The following is a 23,442-nucleotide window of genomic DNA, read 5'->3' as shown; positions in this document are numbered from 1 at the left end:
GGAGTTTGATCAGCCAGGGCAATATAGCGAGAGCCCATCTCTTAAAAAAAAAAAGTTCATACATCTGCCACCTGAAATTGTCCTGGGTATCCACAGTGGTCCACACACACACTTTGGCAAACACTGCTATAGTGAATGCCTGCAGTGAGCAGACACCTGTCCTGCAGCTAGAGGGCTGAGGGAAGCTTGACCCAGAGCTCCAGCTCCCGGCCAGTGTGGTGAGACAGGTCCTACTCCCCAAAAGGCAGAGGAGCCAGCACTCCACAGGAAAGCAGTTGGGGTCAACATGGTTCCAACTAAGTGAGTGCTCAGGGCTGGCAGGGTCAGGGTGGAGCGGGATTTTCCTGCGATGGGGAGGATGCTGATCCAGGTTCAAAGTCAGAGAGACAAAAGAAGAAAGCAGGCGGACAACCCTGCACGGAAGACTCTTAGGTGCAGGGGCTCCAGGGACAAGGAATGGGAACAAAATAGACTGCAGAGGTCAAATGGGGGCAGAGATAAATGAGAATTGATAGTAAGATTTAGATGAGAGGGGGCCAAGCGTGGTGGCTCATGCCTATAATCCCAGCACTTTGGGAGGCCAAGGTGGGCGGATCACTTGAGGTCAGGAGTTCAGGACCAGCCTGGCCAACATGGTGAAACCCTATCTCTACAAAAATACAAAAATTAGCTGGGCGCAGTGGCGGGTATCTGTAGTCCCAACTACTTGAGAGGCTGAGGCAGGAGAATTGCTTGACCTGGGAGGTGGAGGTTGCAGTGAACGGAGATTGTACCACTGCACGCCAGCCTGGCCAACAGAGTGAGACTCCATCTCAAAAAAAAAAAAAAAAAAAGATTTAGATGAGTAGGCACCAGGGAGCAAATGTGAGAGCAGGAGGTGGGCAGAATGTGGTGACAAGGCTACGTCAGCTTGTTTGGGTGCCCCTCACACACACCCCACCTTTTTGGGCAGAGACAGGGTCTGTGCCCAGGGTATGTGGGTGATGGGCATCTCCTCTTCCCAGGGGACAAACGCTTCGAGTGCGCCCAGTGTCAGAAGCGCTTCATGAGGAGTGACCACCTCACCAAGCATTACAAGACCCACCTGGTCACGAAGAACTTGTAAGGCCAACTGCGGCGGGAGGCCCTGAAGATGCAATCCCCCGCCTGTGTCCTCCCTGGGCCCCTGGTGGAAAGGAGCCCTGTGGCTGCCTTGGGCCTGCCCTCAGCCCCACTCCTGTTCTGCAACTGTCCCCACAGGAAGGGGCTCTGCTCCCTGTCCTCCTTCTGAAGCCCCTTGGCTCCGCCTTGGCCCTTCCCCTCACCATGAGCTCCCGGCCTGCCCAGACTGTGGACACTGGCCGTGCCCAATGAGACGTTCTAAACCAGGACGCGTGGGAACCCTTATTTCCAAAGGAAAAACATGCATTTCACTCCGTCGAGGAGCAAAGTGAGCCCCCACCCCCCACCCCAATCCCCGCTCCCAACACTGCCGGAGTCGCATCGTGCCATGCCCACTCTCCTGCACCTCCCTGGCCCTGCTGGCCACTGTGGACGCCCTGGGGCTTGGCACCCACCTCTGGAGAGACTCGGGGCCACCTCCACTCCATGTGCCCAGCCCCGCCACAACCTCTCCTCCAGCACATTCCAGCTCTGTTTAAAAAGTAAAGACACCCACCGACTCCTCCTGATCCCCCTCTTTTTCTATGGAGAACGTTGCCTTATACTCTCTACTTCAGATGATGAACACTGTGTACTGTGTGTGCGTTAAAGAAGTTTTATTTAATTTCTCCCTTCTTCCTTTCCTTGTTATTCACCTCCCCAATGCCTGCTTTCAGTTGAGGGTTGGGGGCAATGATGAGCATATGAATTTTTTTCTCACTCTAGCAATTCCCTTTTCTAAATGACACAGCATTTAAACTCAAATCTGGATTCAGATAACAGCACCTGCCCATCCTGCACCTCTTCCCTCCCTTCACCTCACCCCTGCCCGGCCCAAGCTCTACTTGTGTACAGTGTATATTGTATAATAGACAATTGTGTCTACTACATGTTTAAAAACATATTGCTTGTTATTTTTGAGGCTTTTAAATTAAACAAAAATCCAACTTTATTTTTAGTTGTAACTGCTTGAGGTATGTTTTATGAATTAAGTGACAGATTTGTTATCCTTTATTAACGTACTTTGTTGGTCAGCGCTGGGCTGACAAAAATTTTTTCTTGCTAATAAATTTAGTTGCCTGAGGCAAAATCTTCAACTTGGCAGTTCGGCTTCCTTTGTCTTTTCCCTTGGAGAGCTCGGAGAGGAGACTCCAGAGGAGGGAGCTGTGGTCTCTCAGAGCGATCCACACTGGGATCAAGGTAGGACCTTACCCTCCTGACCCTCAGCAAACCCAGGCCACATGCCCAAAAGGGGCCGCAGCCACATGTACCTCACGACACTGGCACGAGCCCCCAGAGCACCTCCAAGGGCCAGGGCCCAGTGCAGGTTTTCCTGCCTTTTTCTTCTGTAAGCCAGTTTTGCCTGTACACAAATCAGATACAAAGAGCCAAGTCACAGCAGTGACCTCAGCCAGCAAGTTAACTCCTCCACCCACCTCCCCAGCCCCTGAAGGAAGGCATTGGCCTCAGAGCCCATTAGCAAGAGGCTTAGAGAGGAGAGCCAATGGGGCCTTGGCTCAGTCCCCTCCAAAAGGCTACAGTCTGGCAAAAATGCATTTCCCCAAGGGCCAAGGTCCCTTCCCAAAGTGAAGGGCCAGGCAGGTTCCTGGGAGGGCCTGACAGCTAGAGGGGCCTGGAGCCCAGCTCTACCCGAGAGAGGACTCTGGCCACAGATTCTGGTTCCTTCTATATCCCCTGCCCAGTAACCCAGAGAGGACGACAAGTTGATTGTGCCTTTTGGTTTTAGCAGATGCTGCAAATCTGAAATTTTGGTGGGGATCTGTTTTGCTTTGTTTTGCACAGCTAATAGGAACTCAGGGGTTGCGATGTTGTGCAGATAAAGATTGGAGCTAGCTCAGTACATGTGTTGAAGCCCCACAGGGCCCCGAAGAGCATCCGGCCTGAAGAGACAGGCAAGTCCGCCTCAAGCATGTAGAGGACAGCATGTGCTTTCACTCACCCTCGAAGGACACAGCTGGGATTGCTGTTCTGTTCAGGAGTGGTGAGGCTCGTTTTGAGCTATCCATTCCCCTGCTCTGTTCCCTTTGTCACCAGCCACCTGTGTCTGCCAGCAAACAGCTTTTCCTCAGAGCCAGTCAACCCTCAAACGGCTGAAAAAGTAAAAAGCGCACGGATCTCAGATAGATCCAGGTTCTCTGCCCTTCACCTCTTCTTTGTTAACAAGCAGGGGGCCTTTCCTATCCCTACTGAAGCCATTTGGGCAATACTAGACCACCAGCGGAATCTACCTTGACACAGAAGCGTCTTCCTCAGCCCCTCAGCCCTGCATCTCATCACTGCACTGGCATGAGGTGTATTTATTCCTCATGGGTGGACTGGATGACTAGAAAACTGCCTTGCTGTGTTCTGAATAAGGGGATTGGTGGAGAGAAGGGGAATATTAACAAAGTGATCTCTTTCTGCCACATGTTTCCCTTGGCTTTGCTCTCAGGCACAAAGAATGATCCTTTCCTGGGAGCTGATTCCAAGCCATGTGCTTTATGCTTCCAGTACAGAAACTGACCTGACTTCCCAGCATCATTTGGAAATGAAGATGCCAGCCCCCAGCTGGGCAGGACGAGCATGTCCCTTGTAGGATTTGCCTTCTCCAGTGAGATGGGGGTTCAAAAGTTATGTCTGATCATCTCTGCCTCCTTTGGGATGGCTGAGTTAAAAGCGAGAGAATGTATTCTGCCTAGCTGAGTGATGGCACGAGGAAAGCACAGAAAGACTTGTGGGCAAATTAACCCTCCTCAGGCTTTAACCTATCCATTATTTGAGAGTTGCAGGGGAACTGTTGAAGGTGTGATGTGGTCTAAGCTCACTCTGGGCAAGAGGCTCCCACAGACACCTGATCCTGATGGGCCCCTGATGAAAATCTGGGTGCAGCTCAAGGGTGGGGGTCCCTCATGTGTGGTTCCTTCTCTGTCCTCTACCATCCCCAGCGTCATGTCCACCAAAGCCTATCCCTCATGCCCCTCCTGTCTGTCCAGCTGAGACTTGACATTGCGCTCATTATCCCAGAGACCAGGATTCCATGCCTGGAAGAAAGGGGGACTGGGCAGGACTTCCCTCCCAAAGGCAAATTCAGATATTATATATACTTCATTTCTTTTTCCTTTAACCAAACCAGCAAATGGGTCATCCTTGCCCTTCCTTCAAACCACCCAGTCCATTTTCACAATCATCTTTCTGGCCGGGCACGGTGGCTCATGCCTGTAATCCCAGCACTTTGGGAGGCCGAGGCAGGTGGATCACTTGAGGTCAGGAGTTCAAAACCAGCCTGGCCAACATAGCAAAACCCTGTCTCTACTAAAAAATATAATAATTAGCCAGGCATGGTGGCGCATGCCTGTAGTCCCAGCTACTCGGGAGGCTGAGGCAGGCAGAAGAATTGCTTGAACTCAGGAGGGAGAGGTTGCAGTGAGCCGAGATTGTGCCACTGCACTTCAGCCTGGGTGACAGAGCAAGACTCTGTCTCAAAAAAAAAAAAAGAAAGAAAATAATAATCTTTCCAGTACCCTTTTGAGGCCCCATGCTTGTCTGATGACAGTGCTGAAGTTACAGCCCGCCACACATGACATATTTTGAGGAAGACGGGATGGAGCAAGAGAAGGGTTCAGACCTAGCCCCAAGCCCAGGGTGGGTGTGTAGGAGCCCTAAGCGAATGGATGCAAGCTGTCCTGGTCTGAGTGCAGAGAATGAGGTGTTCGGGTTCTCCATTTGAGAACCACTGCCCAAACCTGAGACCCCTTTAAGGTTGCCCCTTAAAGTTCCCACACCCAGAAATTGGGCCAAAGAAGTTAAGCTGTTGGTTATTTCAATTCTGAATAAAAATGAAGGCATCTTCTCTGCCTCCTAAGACCTGGTCTGATCTTGGCTCCTTCATCACTAGAACCTTCCTGAGCAGTGGTCTGGGACCCCTCGCCTTCCTCCCTCCACCTGTGTTTCAGAGCCCTCCTAGTCAGCATGGGCTTCACCTTAATCCCCACGGCTATTCTGTCTTCTTCCTGGGCTTCACCTCAAGCCCCACTGCTATTCTCTCTTCTTCCTGGGCTTCACCTCAAGCCCTACTGCTATTCAACCCCCCTCTTCCTCTTCAGCTTCAAAATAGACTCCTGCATGTACCTTAATTAAACACAGGCCCACTGCAACCCCAGTACCTCAGGGACCAGGAGGGAAACTGTTTTCAACCATAAGGAAAACAAAGCAAGTACTGTGGTCAATGTCAGTGACCCTCTGCTTAGGGAGAATGTTGGAGTGTGTGACTGCAAAACTGGGACATCCACCCCCCACTACAGGGGGTGCCCCTACTCTGCTTCGGCCAGTTGGTGCTGTGTGAGAATGCCAACTCTTGTGATTTTTGTAAGAGAAGCCAGAGATGTGGAGTTTGGGGTGGAATCTGATCTTCCAATGTTGGCTCGATTGTTTAAAAATACAGCAGGACCAGTTTCAGCCCTCAAGCTACCAGTTTTTGACTTCTGCATCATCCATCCCCTCTTCCCTGGCCAGTGACATCCTCTCTACCCCGACAACCTCCTACCTCTCAGTCTTCCCTTCCCCAAATTACAGGATCACAATGGCCAAAACGTTTTTTGTTTGTTTGTTTTGAGACAGGGTCTTGCTCTGTTACCCAGGCTGGAGTGTGATGGCGCGATCTCAGCTCACTGCAACCTCTGCCTCCTGGGTTCATGTAATTTTCCTGTTCCCAGCCTCCCAAGTAGCTGGGATTACAGGTGTCCACCACCATGCCCAGCTTTTTTTTTTTTTTTTAAATAGAGACAAGGTTTCACCATGTTCACCAGGCTGGTTTCAAACTCCTGACCTCAAGTGATCTGCCCACCTCGGCCTCCAAAGTGCTAGGATTATAGGCGTGAGCCACCATCCCCAGCCTCATTTTTTGTATTTTTAGTAGAGACGAGGTTTCACTATGTTGGCCAGGCTGCTCTTGAACTCCTGACCTCAGGTGACGCGCCTGCCTCGGCCTCCCGAAGTGCTGGGATTACAGGCGTGAGCCACTGCGCCCAGCTCCCCAAACAGTTTAACCTACTGCCCAAGAGATTATCAAAGTGGAAGGAGGCAACTGTCCAAAGCAAGTGGGACAGCCCCTAGGGGTTAGACCACTGGCCTCAGTGTCCAAAGGCTCAAGTGCCTGTTGCTTCTGCTGCTTTCTTTGCCTATAAGGGGTGAACAGGGTTCTCAGTTCCTCTCCTGCACCAGGCCCCCAACACACTGACCTTTCTTCCTAGAGGAACTTAGACCAGCACTGACCCCTCCAGTGGGCAGGCAAACAGCTTTTCATGGTGGCAGTGTCAGCAAGAATGTGTTAGTGAAAGAACAGGCCGCAGACCCCCAGGAGAAGTAGTGGAGCATCCATTGTGTCATCAGCCTGGGCTTTTCAGGTGATGCCTGTGACAGCTCTGCAGACTGCAGTTGTGTGATGTACACCCCTGAGTTTGGGGTCAGCTCTACCTTAGGTCCACTGCTGTCCTGCAGTACAGTAAGAGGGCCCGGTCCCCAGTCATTAATCTTGACATTGTCTCAGTCTCTTCCTAATTTCCAGTCCTAGAAGAGCTCGGCCATGATGTCGACTGGACACAGACCCCTCTGCAGAGTCAGAGGGGGCTAGATCCACCCCCTACAGCAATGCCCACACCAGGGTCCCATGAGGCGTGTGTCTTCTACACTGTCCTCCCACAGGCAGGTGGTCTTACTCAGCACAGCAGGGCCACCCACCCCATGCCAGGGAGCTTTTAGGGAGACAGGCCCAAAGTTTAATAGAACTGTAATAACTGGGAGTCCTCGGGGGGACACCCTGGGCTCCCCAGCTCATGGTAAGAAAGTGGGCTGTGGTCACGCACACAGATACAACTTCTTAGCAGCATCGTCCTTTACCCCAGGCAAAAGGGAATATGGCAGAAGTTTCCTAGTGCACACTGCCCTAAGGAAAACTCACCCTGCCCAAGACCAACCCTATCTCTTGTCCTGTCTCCAAAAACAAGCTGCCACATCATTTCCAAAGTGAGCAGACCCATTTCCCCATACCACACCCGTTCTTCAGTTGGGGAGACCTGGACGAAGCAGCCGAAAGACTGAGAACTGTTACGGGTGGGAGACTAAGGGGACAGGACTGCTAAATGCAAGGTGGGGTCTTGGAACAGAAAAAGGACATGAGTGGGAGAAAAAGGGGTGAAACTCAAAACAGCCCAAGTTTGCTTTTTTATTTTTTATTTTTTTGGTAGAGTTGGAGTCTCCCTATGTTGCCCAGGCTGGTCTCAAACTCTTGGGCTCAAGGATCTGCTCACCTAGGCCTCCCAAAGTGTTGGGATGACAGGCATGAGCCACCATGCCCGGCCTCTGTAGTTTAATTAATAGTGGTGTGCCAATGTTAATTTCTTTTCTTTTTTTTTTTTTTTTTTTGAAACGGAGTCTCACTGTGTCTCCCAGGCTGGAGTGCAGTGGCGTGATCTCGGCTCACTGCAAGCTCCGCCTCCTGGGTTCACGCCATTCTCCCGCCTCAGCCTCCCAAGTAGCTGGGACTACAGGCGCCCGCCACCGTGCCCGGCTAATTTTTTGTATTTTTAGTAGAGACGGGGTTTCACCATGTTAGCCAGGATAGTCTCGATCTCCTGACCTTGTGATCCACCCGCCTCGGCCTCCCAAAGTGCTGGGATTACAGGCTTGAGCCACCGCGCCTGGCCCAATGTTAATTTCTTGATGTAGACAATTGTGCTATGGTAGTAAGATCTTAATATTTGGGGAAGGTAGGTGAAGGGTGTATGGGAAATCTCTGAACTACATTGGTAACTTTTTCGTAAGTCTAAAATTACTTTAACAAATAGAATGGAATGGAAGACCTGGAATAGAGATGTAAAAAATGAAGCAAATGGAACAAGATCACCCAAGCAGTATCAGAATCAGAGTGGACAGCATATACTATGGTGACTAGAACCCTGAAATTCTGGAGATTATGAGAGGTGTGGGCACCTGCTAGGCAGAGTTTGCCAGCTATGGCCCCACCTCCATTCTGCCCCTTGCCACTTGCACCATCTTAGGTCCCCAGACCCCTCAGGGGCTCATGGCTGATAGAACACAGATGCCGAGGAACCTAACTCAGGATGAGATGCTGCCTTGGGACAGAGAACACTTGTAATTCAACCAAGGTCTTTGGGCTGGGGTGAGTCACTGAAGGAACTGCGGTAATCTCAGGACAGGTGGCAATTGGGTTTCCTAGGTGAAGGGGTCCTCACGGAGTAGAAGAGGCAGGAAGTGAGCTTGGGAGGATGGAATAATGAACAGGGCTGTGGGTAAAAAAAGGAAGCAAACCATGGTGGACTATGGTAGTGACTCAGGGCCTGGAGAACAGGGTCAAATACCTGTTCATAGGGACCTTGGGCAAAAGAAAATGAGAACTGACCACAGGGCAAGCCAAATGCAGGGACCAAGCAGGATTTCTCAAAGGAAACTAGGAAGCCGCTAGGCCATGTCCTTTGGAGCTGCCTGAAAACCCACCACCAGGCCTCCTCACACTTACTGCCTGTGGCCCACACCATAATTACCAAGGCAGGTAGTCTGGGGACTGAAACTGATTTAATTCACTTGGCCTTTGAAGCTCAACATCCCTCCAGTCAACAAACACACTCGTGGACGGGGACAGCGGCTCATGCCTATAATCTCAGCACTTTGGGAGGCTGAGGCAGGAGGACTGCTTGAGCCCAGGGGTTTGAGACCAGGGGCAACATAGTGAGACCCCTCTACAAAAATAAAAAAATTAGCCAGGCATGGTGGTGTGTGCCTACAGTCGCAGGTACTTAGGAGGCTGAGGTGGGAGGATCTCTTGAGCCCAGGAGGTCAAGGCTGCAGTGAGCTATGAGTGTGCCACTGCATTCCAGCCTGGGAAACAGAGTAAGACCCTGTCTCAAAAAAAAAAAAAAAAAAAAAGAAAGAAAGAAAAACAAAAAACAAAAACACACACTCAGCCCTGCTCCCACCAGGTGCAAAAAAGTTCCATGCCCCACTCACCATACCTAACACCCATCATACTGAAAAGCTTAACAAAAGTGGTTTATGCATAAACATTACAGATTAGCATTTTTTTGAGCACATCTTGTGGGCTAGGATTGTGAGAAGGAGCCAGAGAAAGTTAAGAGATGTGTTCCCTCTCGTCAAGGAGCTCCCATTTTAACAGGGAATACCAGCCACACACAATGGATTTGGGAAGCCATCTATAAGCACATGCAAGGATCGTGTAGGGGGTTAGCCACAAGCACCACGGGCAGGACACTGGTAAGGTTCAGCCTCCTCTGATCTTGCCCCAAGCCTCTGAGTACTCACCACCTTTGGGCCTCTGATAAATCTACTCAGGGCTCAGGCATCTGCTGGCAGAGCACCAAGCACACACCCTTCTGTAAGTCCTGGTGTTGCTACCCTTGGGGCCCCAAGCTGAGTTCACCCCAAGGCTGGGCCCAAGAATTCCTGAGCTTCAGGCCCTCCAGCACACCCCTTGCTCTGCTATCAGCCTTCTTCCTCTCACCTCTTAGAAAGCTGGACACTGGCCAGGCAGGTGGCACACACCTGTAATCTCAGCAGTTTGGGAGGCTGAGGCAGGCGGATCACCTGAGGTCAGGAGTTTGAGACCAGCCTGGCCAACACGGTGAAACCCCATCTCTACTAAAAATACAAAAATTATCCAAGTGTGGTGGTGCGTGCCTGTAATCCCAGCTACTCGGGAGGCTGGGACAGAAGAACTGCTTGAACCTAGGAGGTGGAAGTTGCAGTGGGCTGAGATCGTGCCACTGCACTCCAGCCTAGGTGACAAGAAAAAAACTCCATCTCAAAAAATAAAAAAATTAAAAATTGTAAAAAGAAAGCTGGATGCTATATTTCACCAGCATCATTACCACTCCTCCTTGACTCTCCCTTTCCCTACCACCCTCCCTAACTCTCCCAGGCCCTCTTTCCTTCTCAGACATTCTCATCCTCCCTCACGGCTCTAAGTGCCACCTCGAGGCTCATGCTACCTAAACCAGTATCATCAGCCCTGATCTCCCCACTAAGCTCCAGACTCCATTATCCAACCTGGCCAAATGTGGGTGTCCCATCAACCCTCACACTCAAAATGTTGCTAAGGAATTCACCTTTCCCCCAAACCTCCTCCTCCAACATGCCCCACTTCAATGAACAGCACCACCCGTGTCACCTAAAGCCAGCCCTGGTGAGTGGATCCCTCCTTTTCATAAGCCCTATCCCATACTCATGCATCAGGATCCTGCCCCCACCTTCCACTTGGACAACACCGCAGCTTCTCCCAACCTATCCCTGCCACCAGCCTGACCCTCCCTTGCTCATCACCCACTTGGTCACCAGAGCCAGGTTCCAAAACACAAATCCAATCACTAAAGTAAAACTGAAATACATAAGTTAGTTAGATAATTAGAAAAAAAGGTGGTTTAAGAAAGTAAACATTGGCCAGGTGCGGTGGCTCAAGCCTGTAATCCCAGGACTTTGGGAGGCCGAGACAGGTGGATCACGAGGTCAGGAGATCGAGACCATCCTGGCTAACACGGTGAAACCCCGTCTTTACTAAAAAAAATACAAAAAACTAGCCAGGCGAGGTGGCGGGCGCCTGTAGTCCCAGCTACTCGTGAGGCTGAGGCAGGAGAATGGCGTAAACCCGGGAGGCGGAGCTTGCAGTGAGCTGAGATCCGGCCACTGCACTCCAGCCTGGGCGACAGAGGGAGACTCCGTCTCAGAAAAAAAAAAGTAAGTAAACATGGCTGGGCATGGTGGCTCACGCCTATAATCCCAGCACTTTGGGAGGCCAAGGAGGGTGGATCACTTGAGGCCAGGAGTTCGAAACCAGCCTGGCCAACATGATGAAACCCTGTCTCTACTAAAAATGCAAAAAATTAGCCAGGCGTGGTGGCGGCCGCCTGTAATCCCAGCTACTCAGGAGGCTGAGAAAGGAGAATTGCTTGAACCCGGGAGGCGGAGGTTGCAGTGAGCCCAGGTTGCACCACTGCACTCCAGCCTGGGCAACAGAGTGATACTCCATCTCAAAAAAAAGGAAAAGCATTAGAAGAAAACAGGCAAGGCACAGTCCCCAAACCCACATGCAGATTTTTTTTTCTTTTGAGACTGAGTCTTGCTCTGTTGACCATGCTGGAGTGCAGTGGCACGATCTCAGCTCACTGCAACCTCTGCCTCCCGGGTTCAAGCCATCCTTGTGCCTCAGCCTCCTGAGTAGCTGAGATTAGAGGTGCCCGCCACCACGCCTGGCTAATTTTTGTATTTTTAGTGCAGACACGGTTTCACCATGTTGGCCAGCCTGGTCTCAAACTCCTGACCTCAAGTGATCCACCTACCTCGGCCTCCCAAAGTGCTGGGGTTACAGGCGTGAGCCACCACACCCGGCCATGCAGACTTTTTTGTTTCATCCTGAGAAACCAGTGTGCCTCTCTGTACAATAAGAATGTTGCTATGTATTTTCTATTCATTTAAGACTTTCTCAAGAGAAGACTGGAACAGTAAAATAATTCCTTTCTCCCACTCAGAAAGTCCCTGCTGGTGGTTGCATCAGTAGCAAAAACAGCTAGTAGGCTTGTTTCCCTTCTGGTTGTGCACTGCGGGGCTGCTTTGTGATCCAGAAACCAAATCCAACTAAGTAGAAAAGCGTAACACAAGTCTACTTATTATCTTTAAGACAAAGGGAAAAATACAAAAAAGCAATCAACTGCCACTTCTTTGCTAATGGCCAGGGGAAGGAGATGCTGTCAGAATCTAGCACTTTTTTCTCCCCATCTGGTCTTTAAAAAGCAGGAACTAGACACTGGTTCATAGGCTAAAAAATATCACAGGATAAAATATCAGAATCATTGTGTCTAAAAGCCTGGCCCTCAGCACCTGCATGATGACTCTTCAGCAAGGAGCACGTAGCCCTGCCTGCTTGTTCAGCTTGTTAATCATCACCTTTGCTCCAGCAGTATTACCTGTCTCCAGGTTCCCCCGAGTGTACCATGCCTTTACTCACAATGTTCCCTCTTGCTGGGACGCCTGTTCCATTGTCCCATCTAGCAAAAACTTACTTATTAAGACATCAAATGTCCACTCCCTTTACAAAGCCTTTCCTGACTGTTTGATCCTCTTCTTTTTGCTCCTCTTTACTGTACAGAAACACCTGTTAAAATATCTCGGGAGGCTGAGGCAGGAGAATCACTTGAACCCAGGAGGCAGAGGTTGCAGTAAGCCAAGATCGTGGCACTGCACTCCAGCCTGGGCGACAGGATGAGACTCTGTCTCAAAAAAAAAAAAAAAAAAAAAAATACGCAACAACTCTTAAAGCTCACAAATCTGCCTCCCCCTATAGACTACAAGCCCAGGTTGTCATCTTCATCTTAATAGTCTCAGACTTGGTTCAGTGCACAGTCCAAAGGAAGTCTTTAGCAAATGTCTACTGAATTAATACATAAATATACATCTACCTCCACTACAATGAGCTGTTGGCTTTTAAGTACATGGATGAGCTTAGTCTTGGTGTCCTAGAATCCAGGTCCAGGGTAGCGGCAGCCCAGGAGTACTAAAAGAGTGTGAAGAAAAACCCCATGGCCGGGCACGGTGGCTCACGTCTGTAATCCCAGCACTTTGGGAGGACAAGGTAGGTGGATCACTTGAGGTCAGGAGTTCCACACCAGCCTGGCCAACATGGCGAAACCCCATCTGTACTACTAAAATTACAAAAAATTAGCCAGGTGTGGTGGCACACGCCTGTAATCCCAGCTACTTGGGAGATTGAGGCAGGAGAATGGCTTGAACCCGGGAGGCAAAGGTTGCAATGAGCTGAGATCACACCACTGCACTCCAGGCTGAGTGACAGAGGGAGACTCTGTCTCAAAAAACAAACAAACAAACAACAACAACAAAAAAAAAAACCCATGAACAAAACCCATCCTGAGTTGAAGTGCACTCATTACTCTGCTTACACAGGTTTAACTGCAGGGGCTTAAGAGGGCGGGAGTACAGCAATGTTCTTGTATAGAAAGACAACTTCGGCCAGGCGCGGTGGCTCAAGCCTGTAATCCCAGCACTTTGGGAGGCCAAGACGGGCGAATCACAAGGTCAGGAGATCGAGACCATCCTGGCTAACCCGGTGAAACCCCGTCTCTACTAAAAAATACAAAAAACTAGCCGGGCGAGGTGGCGGGCGCCTGTAGTAGTCCCGGCTACTAGGGAGGCTGAGGCAGGAGAATGGCGTGAACCCGGGAGGCGGAGCTTGCAGTGAGCTGAGATCCGGCCACTGCACTCCAGTCTGGGCGACAGAGCGAGACTCCGTCCCCAAAAAAAAAAGAAAGACAACTTCGTCTGGCCGTGGTGGCTCACGCTTGTAATCCCAGTACTTTGGGAGGCTGAGGCGGGTGGATCACGAGGTCAGGAGATTGAGACCATCCTGGCTAACATGGTGAAACCGCGTCTCTACTAAAAATACAAAAAATTAGCTGGGCGTGGTGGCAGGCGCCTGTAGTCCTAGCTACTCGGGAGGCTGAGGCAGGAGAATGGCCTGAACCTGGGAGACAGAGCTTGCAGTGAGCAAAGATCACACCACTGCACTCCAGCGTGGGCAACACAGCAAGACTGTGTCTCAAAAAAAAAAGAAAGAAAGAAAGATAACTTCAACAGGAAAGTAAATCTAGTCAGCTTCCTCTCAATTATGCTGATGGAGCAAAATGACGGCAGCACAAAAAAATTCAACCAGTGGAGAATCCATAGACCAATATCATTAAGTTTTGAGACATGTATTATTATGTTGCAGCAAAATTGTCTTCCAGATTCTATCTGGCTCAAGCTATGTACACATAAAGGATGACAGGTATCTAATGTAGGGCTTCATGAAGCTCAGCTGTAATGCAGACACCTGGCCAGGCCAGGAAGTTCCCCTTACCTGGCACAGTCCTGGGTGCCTGCCTAGATGGCTCTTGCAGTTCCCCTTCCTGATGCTGGTGGAAAGCAGGGCTACAGAGAGGTCTCGACCCAAGGCTGCCCCAGCCAGGTCAGAATTGGACTGGGCACGAGTGGGTTTCTCATTTTTCAGCCTTGCATCCACAGCCTGGAAGGGCTATTCACAGCCACCTGCTCCGTGTACTCTCACTTGGCAATTACTTGCATTGACCTAGGGGCTAGACTCCTACTACCTAGCAAGGGCAAAATGTGGAAAAAGGGCAGCTTGACAAAGATGGGGGAGGCCCTGGAGAGATGGGACATTGGCAGCCTTGCCATCTACCAGGTCACTGGCTCCTATGAACTCCAGTGCACCGTTGCAGGGGAAACCATGAGCAAAGGGAGCAAAATACTCTGACCCTTGCTTAAATAAATGAGGTTGGAGGGAGGGGGTTTAAAACTAGAAGAGGTGGCGGGCACGATGGCTCACGCCTATAATCCCAGCACTTTCGGAGGCCGAGGCGGGTGGATCACCTGAGATCAGGAGTTTAAGACTAGCCTGGCCAACATGGTGAAACCCCGTCTCTACTAAAAATACAAAAATTAGCCAGGCGTGGTGGCAGGCGCCTGTAATCCCAGCTACCCGGGAGGCTGAGGCAGAGAATTGCTTGAACCCGGGAGGTGGAAGTTGCAGTGAGCCGAGATCGCGCCACTGCACTCCAAACTGAGTGACAGAGCTAGTCTCCGTCTCAAACAAAACAAAACAAAACAAAAACAAAACTAGAAGAGGAAAACCACTCTGGTCTGGGATACCTTGGTACCAAATTTCCTTTGGGACCTTCCCAAAGCCATCTTCCTTCTCACCTCACCGTCTCTTCCTAACCCCACTGCACCTCCCCACTCGGGGCATGGTCCACAAGTCATTTCAACCTCTCCCACTCTCATGCCCTAATTCCTCCCCACAACCAGATTACCCTTTTCTCTATGTGTCCCCATCACGTTGCCTCGGAGTCTGGCCCCTAATTCCATTTTCCATTTTTCTTTTCCCATTCCACTAGTCTCCCTTCCCAAGGGGTACTTCCTGCCCTAAGCTCGCCTACAGGCACCTACTATGGGCCAGCCACTTAATACTGACTACTCCTCTCAAGCCCCCGGGACACATCCTCCACCCCGCCTGAGCTGCAGGAGATCCTCCTATACCTTTAACCAACCTCCACGTGCGTGTTAACGGCGGTGACAGCATTTCCTTGTCTCTCTGCTCCCGCCCCCAAAGGCGCTACGCATTGGTCGCTGGGTTTCTCTGTTTTCGCTCTAATTGGCCTTGCTACCGAAAAGCTCCAACCAATGACCTCTCCATGTCTGTCTCCCTCCTCCGATCCTGGAAACTCATTGGCTCCGAGGATTTAGGACCTGTTAGCTTGGTTGGACGACTAGCAAATCCTTCCTTCCCCGGGGTAGAAGTCCAGGGTGAGAAATTGGTTCCGAACTCAAAGGAACCCAGCGCCGGGCCACAGCCGGGTCACGTGGCCGGCGGCCCCCATGACGTGCTGGCTGCGGGGCGTCACAGCGACGTTCGGGCGACCTGCCGAGTGGCCAGGCTACCTCCGTCACCTGCGTGGTCGCAGTGCTGCCATGGACCTGGGACCCATGCGCAAGAGTTACCGCGGGGACCGAGAGGTGCCGCCGCCAGGGCCAGGCCTCCTGCAGGGGCGGGGGAAAAGGGGTCCCCGGAGTCATCTACAGCGAGGCGGGGAGTAGGAGGAGCCCCTCCGGGCTTCTGGGGCCACCCGGTGGGGCAAGGAGGTTTGGGGATCACCCCCAGTGGGAAAAGGGGGCTTCAAAGACATCCCACCGGGGGAGGAGTTCCGGGAAAACGCAAATGAAATGGGTTCAAAAGGCAGCCTTTCGTAATGGGTGAGAGCTCGAACTTTGGAGCCTGCCTGGGCTGGAATCCTTAGTGTCTCTGGGCCTCAGTTTCCTCATCTGGGAAGTGATAGTACCTGCCTTACGGGGATGTTATGGTCTTAAATGTTTGTCAAGTGCTTAGAACCCTGCTTACTCGACAGGTAGCAAGGTCAGATAACTGGCTCAGACCCACAGCTAGTGATGGATGAATCAGGGTTTCATGTGATGGATGTCAGGACAGTGCTGGGCCTCCCTCAAGGGCGGGGGAAGAGTGGTCCTCAGGGAGTCATCTACTAGGGGGAGGGGAGTAGGAGGAACCAGCCTCTCAGGGCTTCTGGGGCCACCCCCTGGGGCAAGGAGGTGAGGAGAAAGCTCTTAGCTTACTGCCTTCAGTACTTTCTGCTGACCACTGGGAAGTTCTTTTCCTTTTCCCTTCTCAGGAGGGGAACCAAGAGAACCTTTTAGGAGTTGGGGTCCAGGGCCCTGGTTGCCAAATCTGGTTGCATGTGGTCATTTCTAGAAATGCTTGTTTAAAATGCAGTTTTTCCAGCCTGGGCAACATAGTGAGACCCTGTCTCTACAAAAAAATAAAATTAGTCGAGCATATAAGTAAATAAAAATGCAGTTTTTGATTAAGCCTCAGACCTGCTGAATGAGAAATTATGGGGGTGGAGCCCAGAAAGTTGTTTTTATGCTCCCCAGGTGATTCTGATGCACAGACAGTTTTGATTACCCATGACATGAAAACCCTGATTTATCCATCACTAGCTGTGGGACAGCAAGTTGTCTGACCTTTTTATGCCTGTTTCCTCACCTGTAAAATGGGGCACAGATTCTTCTTACTGCATACTATTTTTTATTTTAAGGTCACTGTCATGAGGACTAAATGAGTTGATATTTGAAAAATGATTAGAACAGTGCCAGGTACCTAGTAAGCACTATATATGTTTATTAAATGGAATAAATCTCCCTTCCTAGGCATTTGAGGAGACTCATCTGACCTCCCTTGACCCACTGAAACAGTTTGCTGCCTGGTTTGAGGAGGCTGTTCAGTGTCCTGACATAGGGGAAGCAAATGCCATGTGTCTGGCTACCTGTACCAGGTGGGCATGGCCGTGGGCCCCTCTTTGGGTGGATACATATGAACTAGGAAGCTTATGAAGCTCTCAACTCTGGATGCCAACTTTATGGTTCCAGCTCTGTTATTAATGTGCTGTGTGGCTTTAGATGAGATGCTTGTCCTCTCTGGGCCTGTGTCCTTACCTATAAACCAAAGACCAGAACACAAAATTATATTTCAGTGATAAAAATGCAATGCCTTAGACTGGGCGCGGTGGCTCACGCCTGTAATCCCAGCACTTTCGGAGGCCCAGGCGGGTGGATCATGAGGTCAGGAGATCGAGACCATCCTGGCTAACACGGTGAAACCCCGTCTCTACTGAAAATACAAAAAATTAGCCAGGTGGGTAGTCCCAGCTACTCGGGAGGCTGAGGCAGAAGAATGGCGTGAACCCAGGAGGTGGAGATTGCAGTGAGCCAAGATCGTGCCACTGCACTGCAGCCTGGGGGACAGAGCGTGAGACTCCATCTCAAAAAAAAAAAAAAAAAAAAAAAAAAAAATGCAGTAGCTTGTTCATCTCTGCCCTTGATATATCCACAAGCAACCCCTTGCCTCCCCTCATCTCCCCATCTAGCCAAGCCTCGTCTGTCATTCAGGAGCTACTTCTGGTGAAGCTCTGTCTCTCTCTCGAAATCTAGCACAGTACTTGACTATATCATTCCTTTGACAATCATATGCCCTTTGAGACATCACTTGTATTAGCCTATTATTCAATTCTCCTTGCTAAAGTGTAAGGCCTTGAAGCCAGCGCTCTTGTACTGTGCGAGTGGATATTTCCCAGAGCTCTGAGCAGAGGAGCTGATCTCGTAGCACCACTGTGATCCCAAAGCATTGGATGATTGCATTATTGTTAGTCCCTGCCCTTAGGGTCTTATGAGTTTGCTAGGGATGTCTTAACAAAATACTGTAGACTGGATAGCTTAAACCACGGGAGTTTATTTCCTTATAGTTCTGGTGGCTAGAAGTCCAAGATCAAGGTGCCATCAGGGGTGGTTTCTGGTAAGGCCTCTGCTTGGGGTTTGCAGACAGCTGCTTTTTGCCATGTCCTCATACTGCCTTTCCTGTGTGTGTTGTGGGGGGCAAGGGAGGTGGTTCTAAAGTGCCTCTTCTCTTACAGTGACACCAGTCCTATTGGATTAGGGCCCCACCCCTATGACCTTATTATTTAACCTTAATTACCTCCATAAGGTCCCTGTCTCCAAATACAGTCACATTGAGGTTTAAGGCTTTAACACAGGGGTTTTGGGTGACACTATTCAGTCCATAACAGGGCCCTAGGCTGTGGTGTCATACCTCTAGGACAAACCCCCCGGAGCACATGGGAGGGGGCCCCAGCCTAACAGCCCAGTAAAGGAGGTACAGCTGGAGGGGGTGCTGAGACATCTTTTGGGGAGAGGGACTGTAGCCAGAACATTGAAGCAGGCTCTGACCACAGTGCTCTGCTGTTTGCTCCTAGAGATGGAAAACCCTCTGCTCGCATGTTGCTACTGAAGGGCTTTGGGAAAGATGGCTTCCGCTTCTTCACTAACTTCGAGAGTCGAAAAGGAAAAGAGCTGGTGTGTGAAAAGAGCTGGTAATCTTTCCCAGGGCCTGCGGGATTTGGCCCTTTCCTCCTCAGTCACCTTCTCATGCTACCCCACCCCTCAGTCTACTTGCTCTTTCTCTGCAGGTGCCCTCCTGCCATGAGGCCTTGGCACTTGCTGTGCTCTTTGCCATAAATGAATGAATGCACTTTCTAACCAACCTCACCCCATCAGCCATCACCTGTTCCTTCAGATCTCAGCCCACATGTTACCTCCTCAGGAACGCCTTCCTTGACTCTGACTCAGACTCAGCCCCTCATGTTGTTTGCTGCCATTATAACTTGCAACTTTCCTTTTTATCATTTTCTTCAGTTTGTAACTAAGCTTTTATTTGGGTGATTATGTAACTGATATTTGTCTCCTCTGCTGAACAGTAAGCTCTGCAGGAGTGGAGGATGCTGTGTTTTATCTCTGCTGTATCCCCCACATGTCTCCTGTTGTCAGACCCAGAGTAAGCACTTCGTGTGCATTCAATGAATGAATCCAAAGTGAGTAAACCTCCCTGAGTCCATGCCAGCCAAACATGCATTTCTCAAGACTCGCAAATCTGTGGGTGAGAGAAATCACCCAGTCTCACTTTGGAGTCTGACTGGCTTAAACTTAGCTCCATCACTTACTGCAGGAACTTGGGCATGTGACTTAGCCTGTCTCCGTATCTGTGACAATAGGCCTACTTTTGAGGGTTTAAATGAGCTCATACAGTGGATGCATCTGCTGTGGGCCTGCACACTACAGCTCTCCTGCCTTTTCCCTGCATGCCGGAGGCCTCCTCTCCCTATCCTGATGGCTGGCTGTGGATTCTCTTTTACTTCTAGGACTCGAATCCCTTTGCTTCCCTTGTCTTCTACTGGGAACCACTTAACCGTCAGGTGAGTGAATTTTCCCAGGACAGCCTGGGATGGGCTGGGTTGGCAGGGCCTGAGTTTATGGCTAAGTCTAGTGAAGGTCCCCAGACTGGGCAAACATCCCAGCTGGGCACTCTGCCTCTATAATAGCCCTCAGTTAGCTGGAGCCAAGAGTGGTGGGACAGCCGATAGAACAGAGAGGAATAGGGCCTGTGCTGGTAGGGAGGGCAGGTGGCATTGAACGCCATTCACCCAGAGCCATCCTTGAGCAGGTGCGTGTGGAAGGCCCTGTGAAGAAGCTGCCAGAGGAGGAGGCTGAGTGCTACTTCCACTCCCGCCCCAAGAGCAGCCAGATTGGGGCTGTGGTCAGCCACCAGAGTTCTGTGATCCCTGATCGGGAGGTGAGTGGGGCTCCACTGTAGTCCTCCAGGTGGCGGAGGCTTTGGCTTATCCCCAGAAGCTGTCCCCAGGAGATGCCAGGTTCCTCTCTCCAGCCCAGTGAAAACAGTGAAAAGGGCAGTGAGAAGGGAAATAGGGGTAGGGAGAGGGAAAATAGGCCTCCTCTGTCCATCTGGCCATCCCGTTGACTGTGTGCTCCTGGAAGGCAGAGGCCAGTCTGCTCTGCTCACCAGTGTCCCCAGCACATATCCCCAGGAAGTCCTTGTTAATGAATCATTGACTGGGCCTGGCCCTTCTTCTAACTCCTTCCCCTGGACAGTATCTGAGAAAGAAAAATGAGGAACTGGAACAGCTCTACGAGGATCAAGAGGTGCCCAAGCCAAAATCCTGGTGAGTGACATCTGGTAGTCATCTAGAAAGGGACACCAGGCCCCTGTGTTTACTTGAAGCCACCTGCCTGGGGAATCACAGATCTCCTCCTCCCTGGCCACCCTCATCAGATGCATCCCAGCAACTTCCTTCAAGAGGCCCTGGGATGAGGGGTGAGGGTGGGAGAGTGACCTGGCTAGGAAAATCCACAGAGCACTGAAACCTCTGCTTCTCCTTATAGGGGTGGCTATGTCCTGTACCCTCAGGTGATGGAGTTCTGGCAAGGTCAAACCAACCGCCTGCATGACCGGATAGTCTTTCGTCGGGGCCTGCCCACAGGAGATTCCCCTTTGGGGCCCATGACCCACCGCGGGGAGGAAGACTGGCTCTATGAGAGACTTGCACCTTAACTCTGGGACCTGCCGGGCCAGAGTGCAGCTAGGGCTGGGTGTCAAGAGAGGGTGTGGGATTGGGACTCAGGCCCTTCTTTGTAAGCTCAACCCATTTCCCTCCCTACCCTTTATATTCAGGACTCTTCAGAGCTCATGCTCTAAGTTCTTTATACTCAGTTGGTTTTCAGTTAGCTGGTCAAGTGTAGTGTAATGGTGGTGTAGAGAATCACAAATGGAAAATCATTCCATAATTATTTTTTTGACCCTGCCTATGATTGATTAGGATAGCTCCCTCTAGGGGTAGCAACCGGTGTGACTCCGTTTCTGGTGACAGGGAGGGCCCCAGCAGCCCTGTCTGTTACCATGTGAGTCATACTGGCCAAAGCTTAGTGCCAGCATATTCACCTGAGCCAACGTGGCCAATCAGATTGTTTTGTCAGTAATTTGAAATTTGAACTGGAGGGATCCAGAACCTTGGGAGTCATTGAAGCCAAGTCATTCATGGCAGCCAGGAAACAACAGGAACCAACAGCCTCTGCCTGCTGCTATTGCAACTCCCAGGATCCCTCCCTCCCAGGTCTGGGCCGTGCAGTTCCTCCCCCTGCCTTGAAACACCCCACTATCTGTAAAGTCTCTCTCTCTCTCTCTCTCTCTCTCTCTTTTTTTAACTTAATCTAGCTAGAATATATTTCTGTTGGTTACAACTTAACTCATTTATGGATAGGATTTTTTTTTTTTTTTTTAGACGGAGCCTCACTCTGTCGCCCAGGCTGGAGTGCAGTGGCGTGATCTTGGCTCACTGCAACCTCTGCCTCCCGGGTTCAAGCGATTCTCCTGCCTCAGCCTCCTGAGTGGCTGGGACTACAGGCACCCACCACACCCAGCTAATTTTTGTATTTTTAGTAGAGACAGGGTTTCACCATGTTGGCCAGGATGGTCTCCATCTCTTGACCTTATGATTCACCCACCTCAGCCTCCCAAAGTCCTGGGATTACAAACATGAGCCACCGTGCCCAGCCAGGATAGTATATTTTTATAGCACTTCCCCTGCTGATTGCTGCCTTCTCTGTGGCTCCAAGGAACCTGTAGAGTTACAGGGAAGTTACAGGGAAGCAGGTTTCATCTCAATAGTGGGAGAGATTTCAAACAGTCAGACCTGCCTAAGAAGGAGTGGGCTGTCACTAGGAAATTTTATTCCCAGTCAGTCAGGGATTTTGTAGAAGAGCTTCATGTGCTGGTACCAATCAGACAGGAAGATTTTAATCAGCTTTACTATCTATGTTTGTTTATGGAAATTGTGTGTATATATACATACATTTTCCAAAAAGAAAAATTAAATGATTATAGATATTATGTTTTTCAGACTATTCACATACCTGCTTTCCTTACTCCCCATCTCTGCTGATTATTCCTAGATCATTGGCTTTTCACCCACACTGGAATTACCTGGGGAGCTTTAAAAACCCTGATGCCTGGGTCCCACCCTCAGAGATGATTGAACCAGCCTGGCCAGCATGGCAAAACTCTGTCTCTGCCAAGATATGAGTGCAGCCTGGGCACTGGGAAATTTAAAAGCTCCCCAGAGAATTCTGTGCAGCCAAGGTTGAGACCTCCTGGTCTAGAGCTTTGCTATACACAGTGTGGTCCACAAGCCAGGAGCATCTGCATCACTTGGCAGCCCCTTAGAGATTTCAGACTCCAGACCCACTGAATCTGACCCTGCATTTTCACTAGATCCCAGGTGACCAGCTGCACTAGACTCAACCTCTAAACCATGACCTCCCACCCTCACAGTCTGTGGTCCTTTAGTGACCCTCAGCTGAGTCACTGTGTTTGTTCTCGTTGAGCACAAGCCCGCTTACCAGGGACAGACTGGATGAGCAAGCAACCTGCTGGCTATGGAGAGGAGCCAAGCCGGGTAAATATTTGCCGTGACTAAGCCAGGATCAGAGAACTGACTGTTTCTTGCACTGGCTGGCATTGAGCTTGCCACTCTGTGAACTGTGCTTCCTTCCCCTGCATGGACCTGTTATCAGTCACTGTTATCCGCAGGGCTCCTCCAACGGCAGCCCTCTCCTTGTTTATCCCCCTTAAGCCTGCGTGCAGGAAGGCACATTAACCCTGTGGCCCCCTGCAGGCAGGAGGGTGTCGGCTGCCCTTACCTACCTTGCCCTTTTTCTTGTACCGTAGGCTGTGCCATTTATGAGTACGTGTATGTGTGTCTGTGTGTGTGTCTAGAAGTGCTGCACCCACCTTGTATTATTGGAGGTTGTGTATCCCCCCCAGCTTTGAGCCTGGTCTCAGATGTTCCTTTTCTGTTCTCTGTCCAGCCGTTACTGCCCCCAGTCTGTAATAAAAGCCTGTCAGCCGTGCATTTTATTGATGTTCAACCCGGCCTGGTCTCACTCAACCCCCAAGGCGGGGACTTGGGAAATTTAAGCGACTTTCCTGCCCCCTCACTTCTCCCCACCATGTAGGCAGTACGTCCAGCAGGGGGAGCCCTCCTCCCAGTGTCGGCCCCTTCCGGGCGGTGAAAGCCACTTCTAGCCGGCCTCCCCTGCCTCCCTCTTCATCCGCTTGGGTCGCGTCCCAGTGAAACTGTGGTCGATAACCCATAGCCTCTCCCGGTTCCCGCACATATTTGCGCTCTCGGTTCCTCCTCCTCGCCTGTTCTCATGAAAACTTGCAGCTGCCTCACTCTGCTTCCCTGGGCAGCCAGATCTCCCTTTGGCTTCTAGTACCTACCCCGTATCTATCTG

General features: G+C 50.7%; 2 protein-coding genes and 1 long non-coding RNA gene across 4 annotated transcripts in view; 2 read left to right on the top strand and 1 right to left on the bottom strand.

The window, feature by feature from the left end:
• The window catches only part of SP2 (Sp2 transcription factor), a 32,949-nt gene extending 30,712 nt beyond the window's left edge, over positions 1-2,237 (top strand). For both annotated transcript variants that reach the window (XM_003912659.5, XM_009190153.4), the window contains one exon: positions 1,005-2,237. In XM_003912659.5, the coding sequence (XP_003912708.1) occupies positions 1,005-1,105 (101 nt within the window). In that variant the 3' untranslated portion in view covers positions 1,106-2,237. The remainder of the gene's footprint in view (positions 1-1,004) is intronic.
• LOC103878740 overlaps positions 1-15,494 on the bottom strand; it is a 52,028-nt gene extending 36,534 nt beyond the window's left edge. The window contains exon 1 of the long non-coding RNA XR_004179453.1: positions 15,271-15,494. This is a non-coding gene — a long non-coding RNA (uncharacterized LOC103878740). The remainder of the gene's footprint in view (positions 1-15,270) is intronic.
• On the top strand, positions 15,486-23,062 carry PNPO (pyridoxamine 5'-phosphate oxidase). Its single transcript, XM_003912661.5, has 7 exons — positions 15,486-15,747; positions 16,954-17,078; positions 18,552-18,651; positions 19,494-19,547; positions 19,796-19,924; positions 20,242-20,312; positions 20,533-23,062. The coding sequence occupies exons 1-7, from the start codon at positions 15,610-15,612 to the stop codon at positions 20,699-20,701; spliced, it is 786 nt and encodes a 261-aa protein (XP_003912710.1). The 5' UTR covers positions 15,486-15,609; the 3' UTR covers positions 20,702-23,062.
• Positions 23,063-23,442: the final 380 nt, after the last annotated feature.

This window comes from Papio anubis, chromosome 17 (assembly GCF_008728515.1).
Source record: "Papio anubis isolate 15944 chromosome 17, Panubis1.0, whole genome shotgun sequence".
In the NCBI taxonomy this organism is placed as follows: Eukaryota; Metazoa; Chordata; class Mammalia; order Primates; family Cercopithecidae; genus Papio; species Papio anubis.
This window is presented reverse-complemented; position numbering and strand designations above follow the sequence as displayed.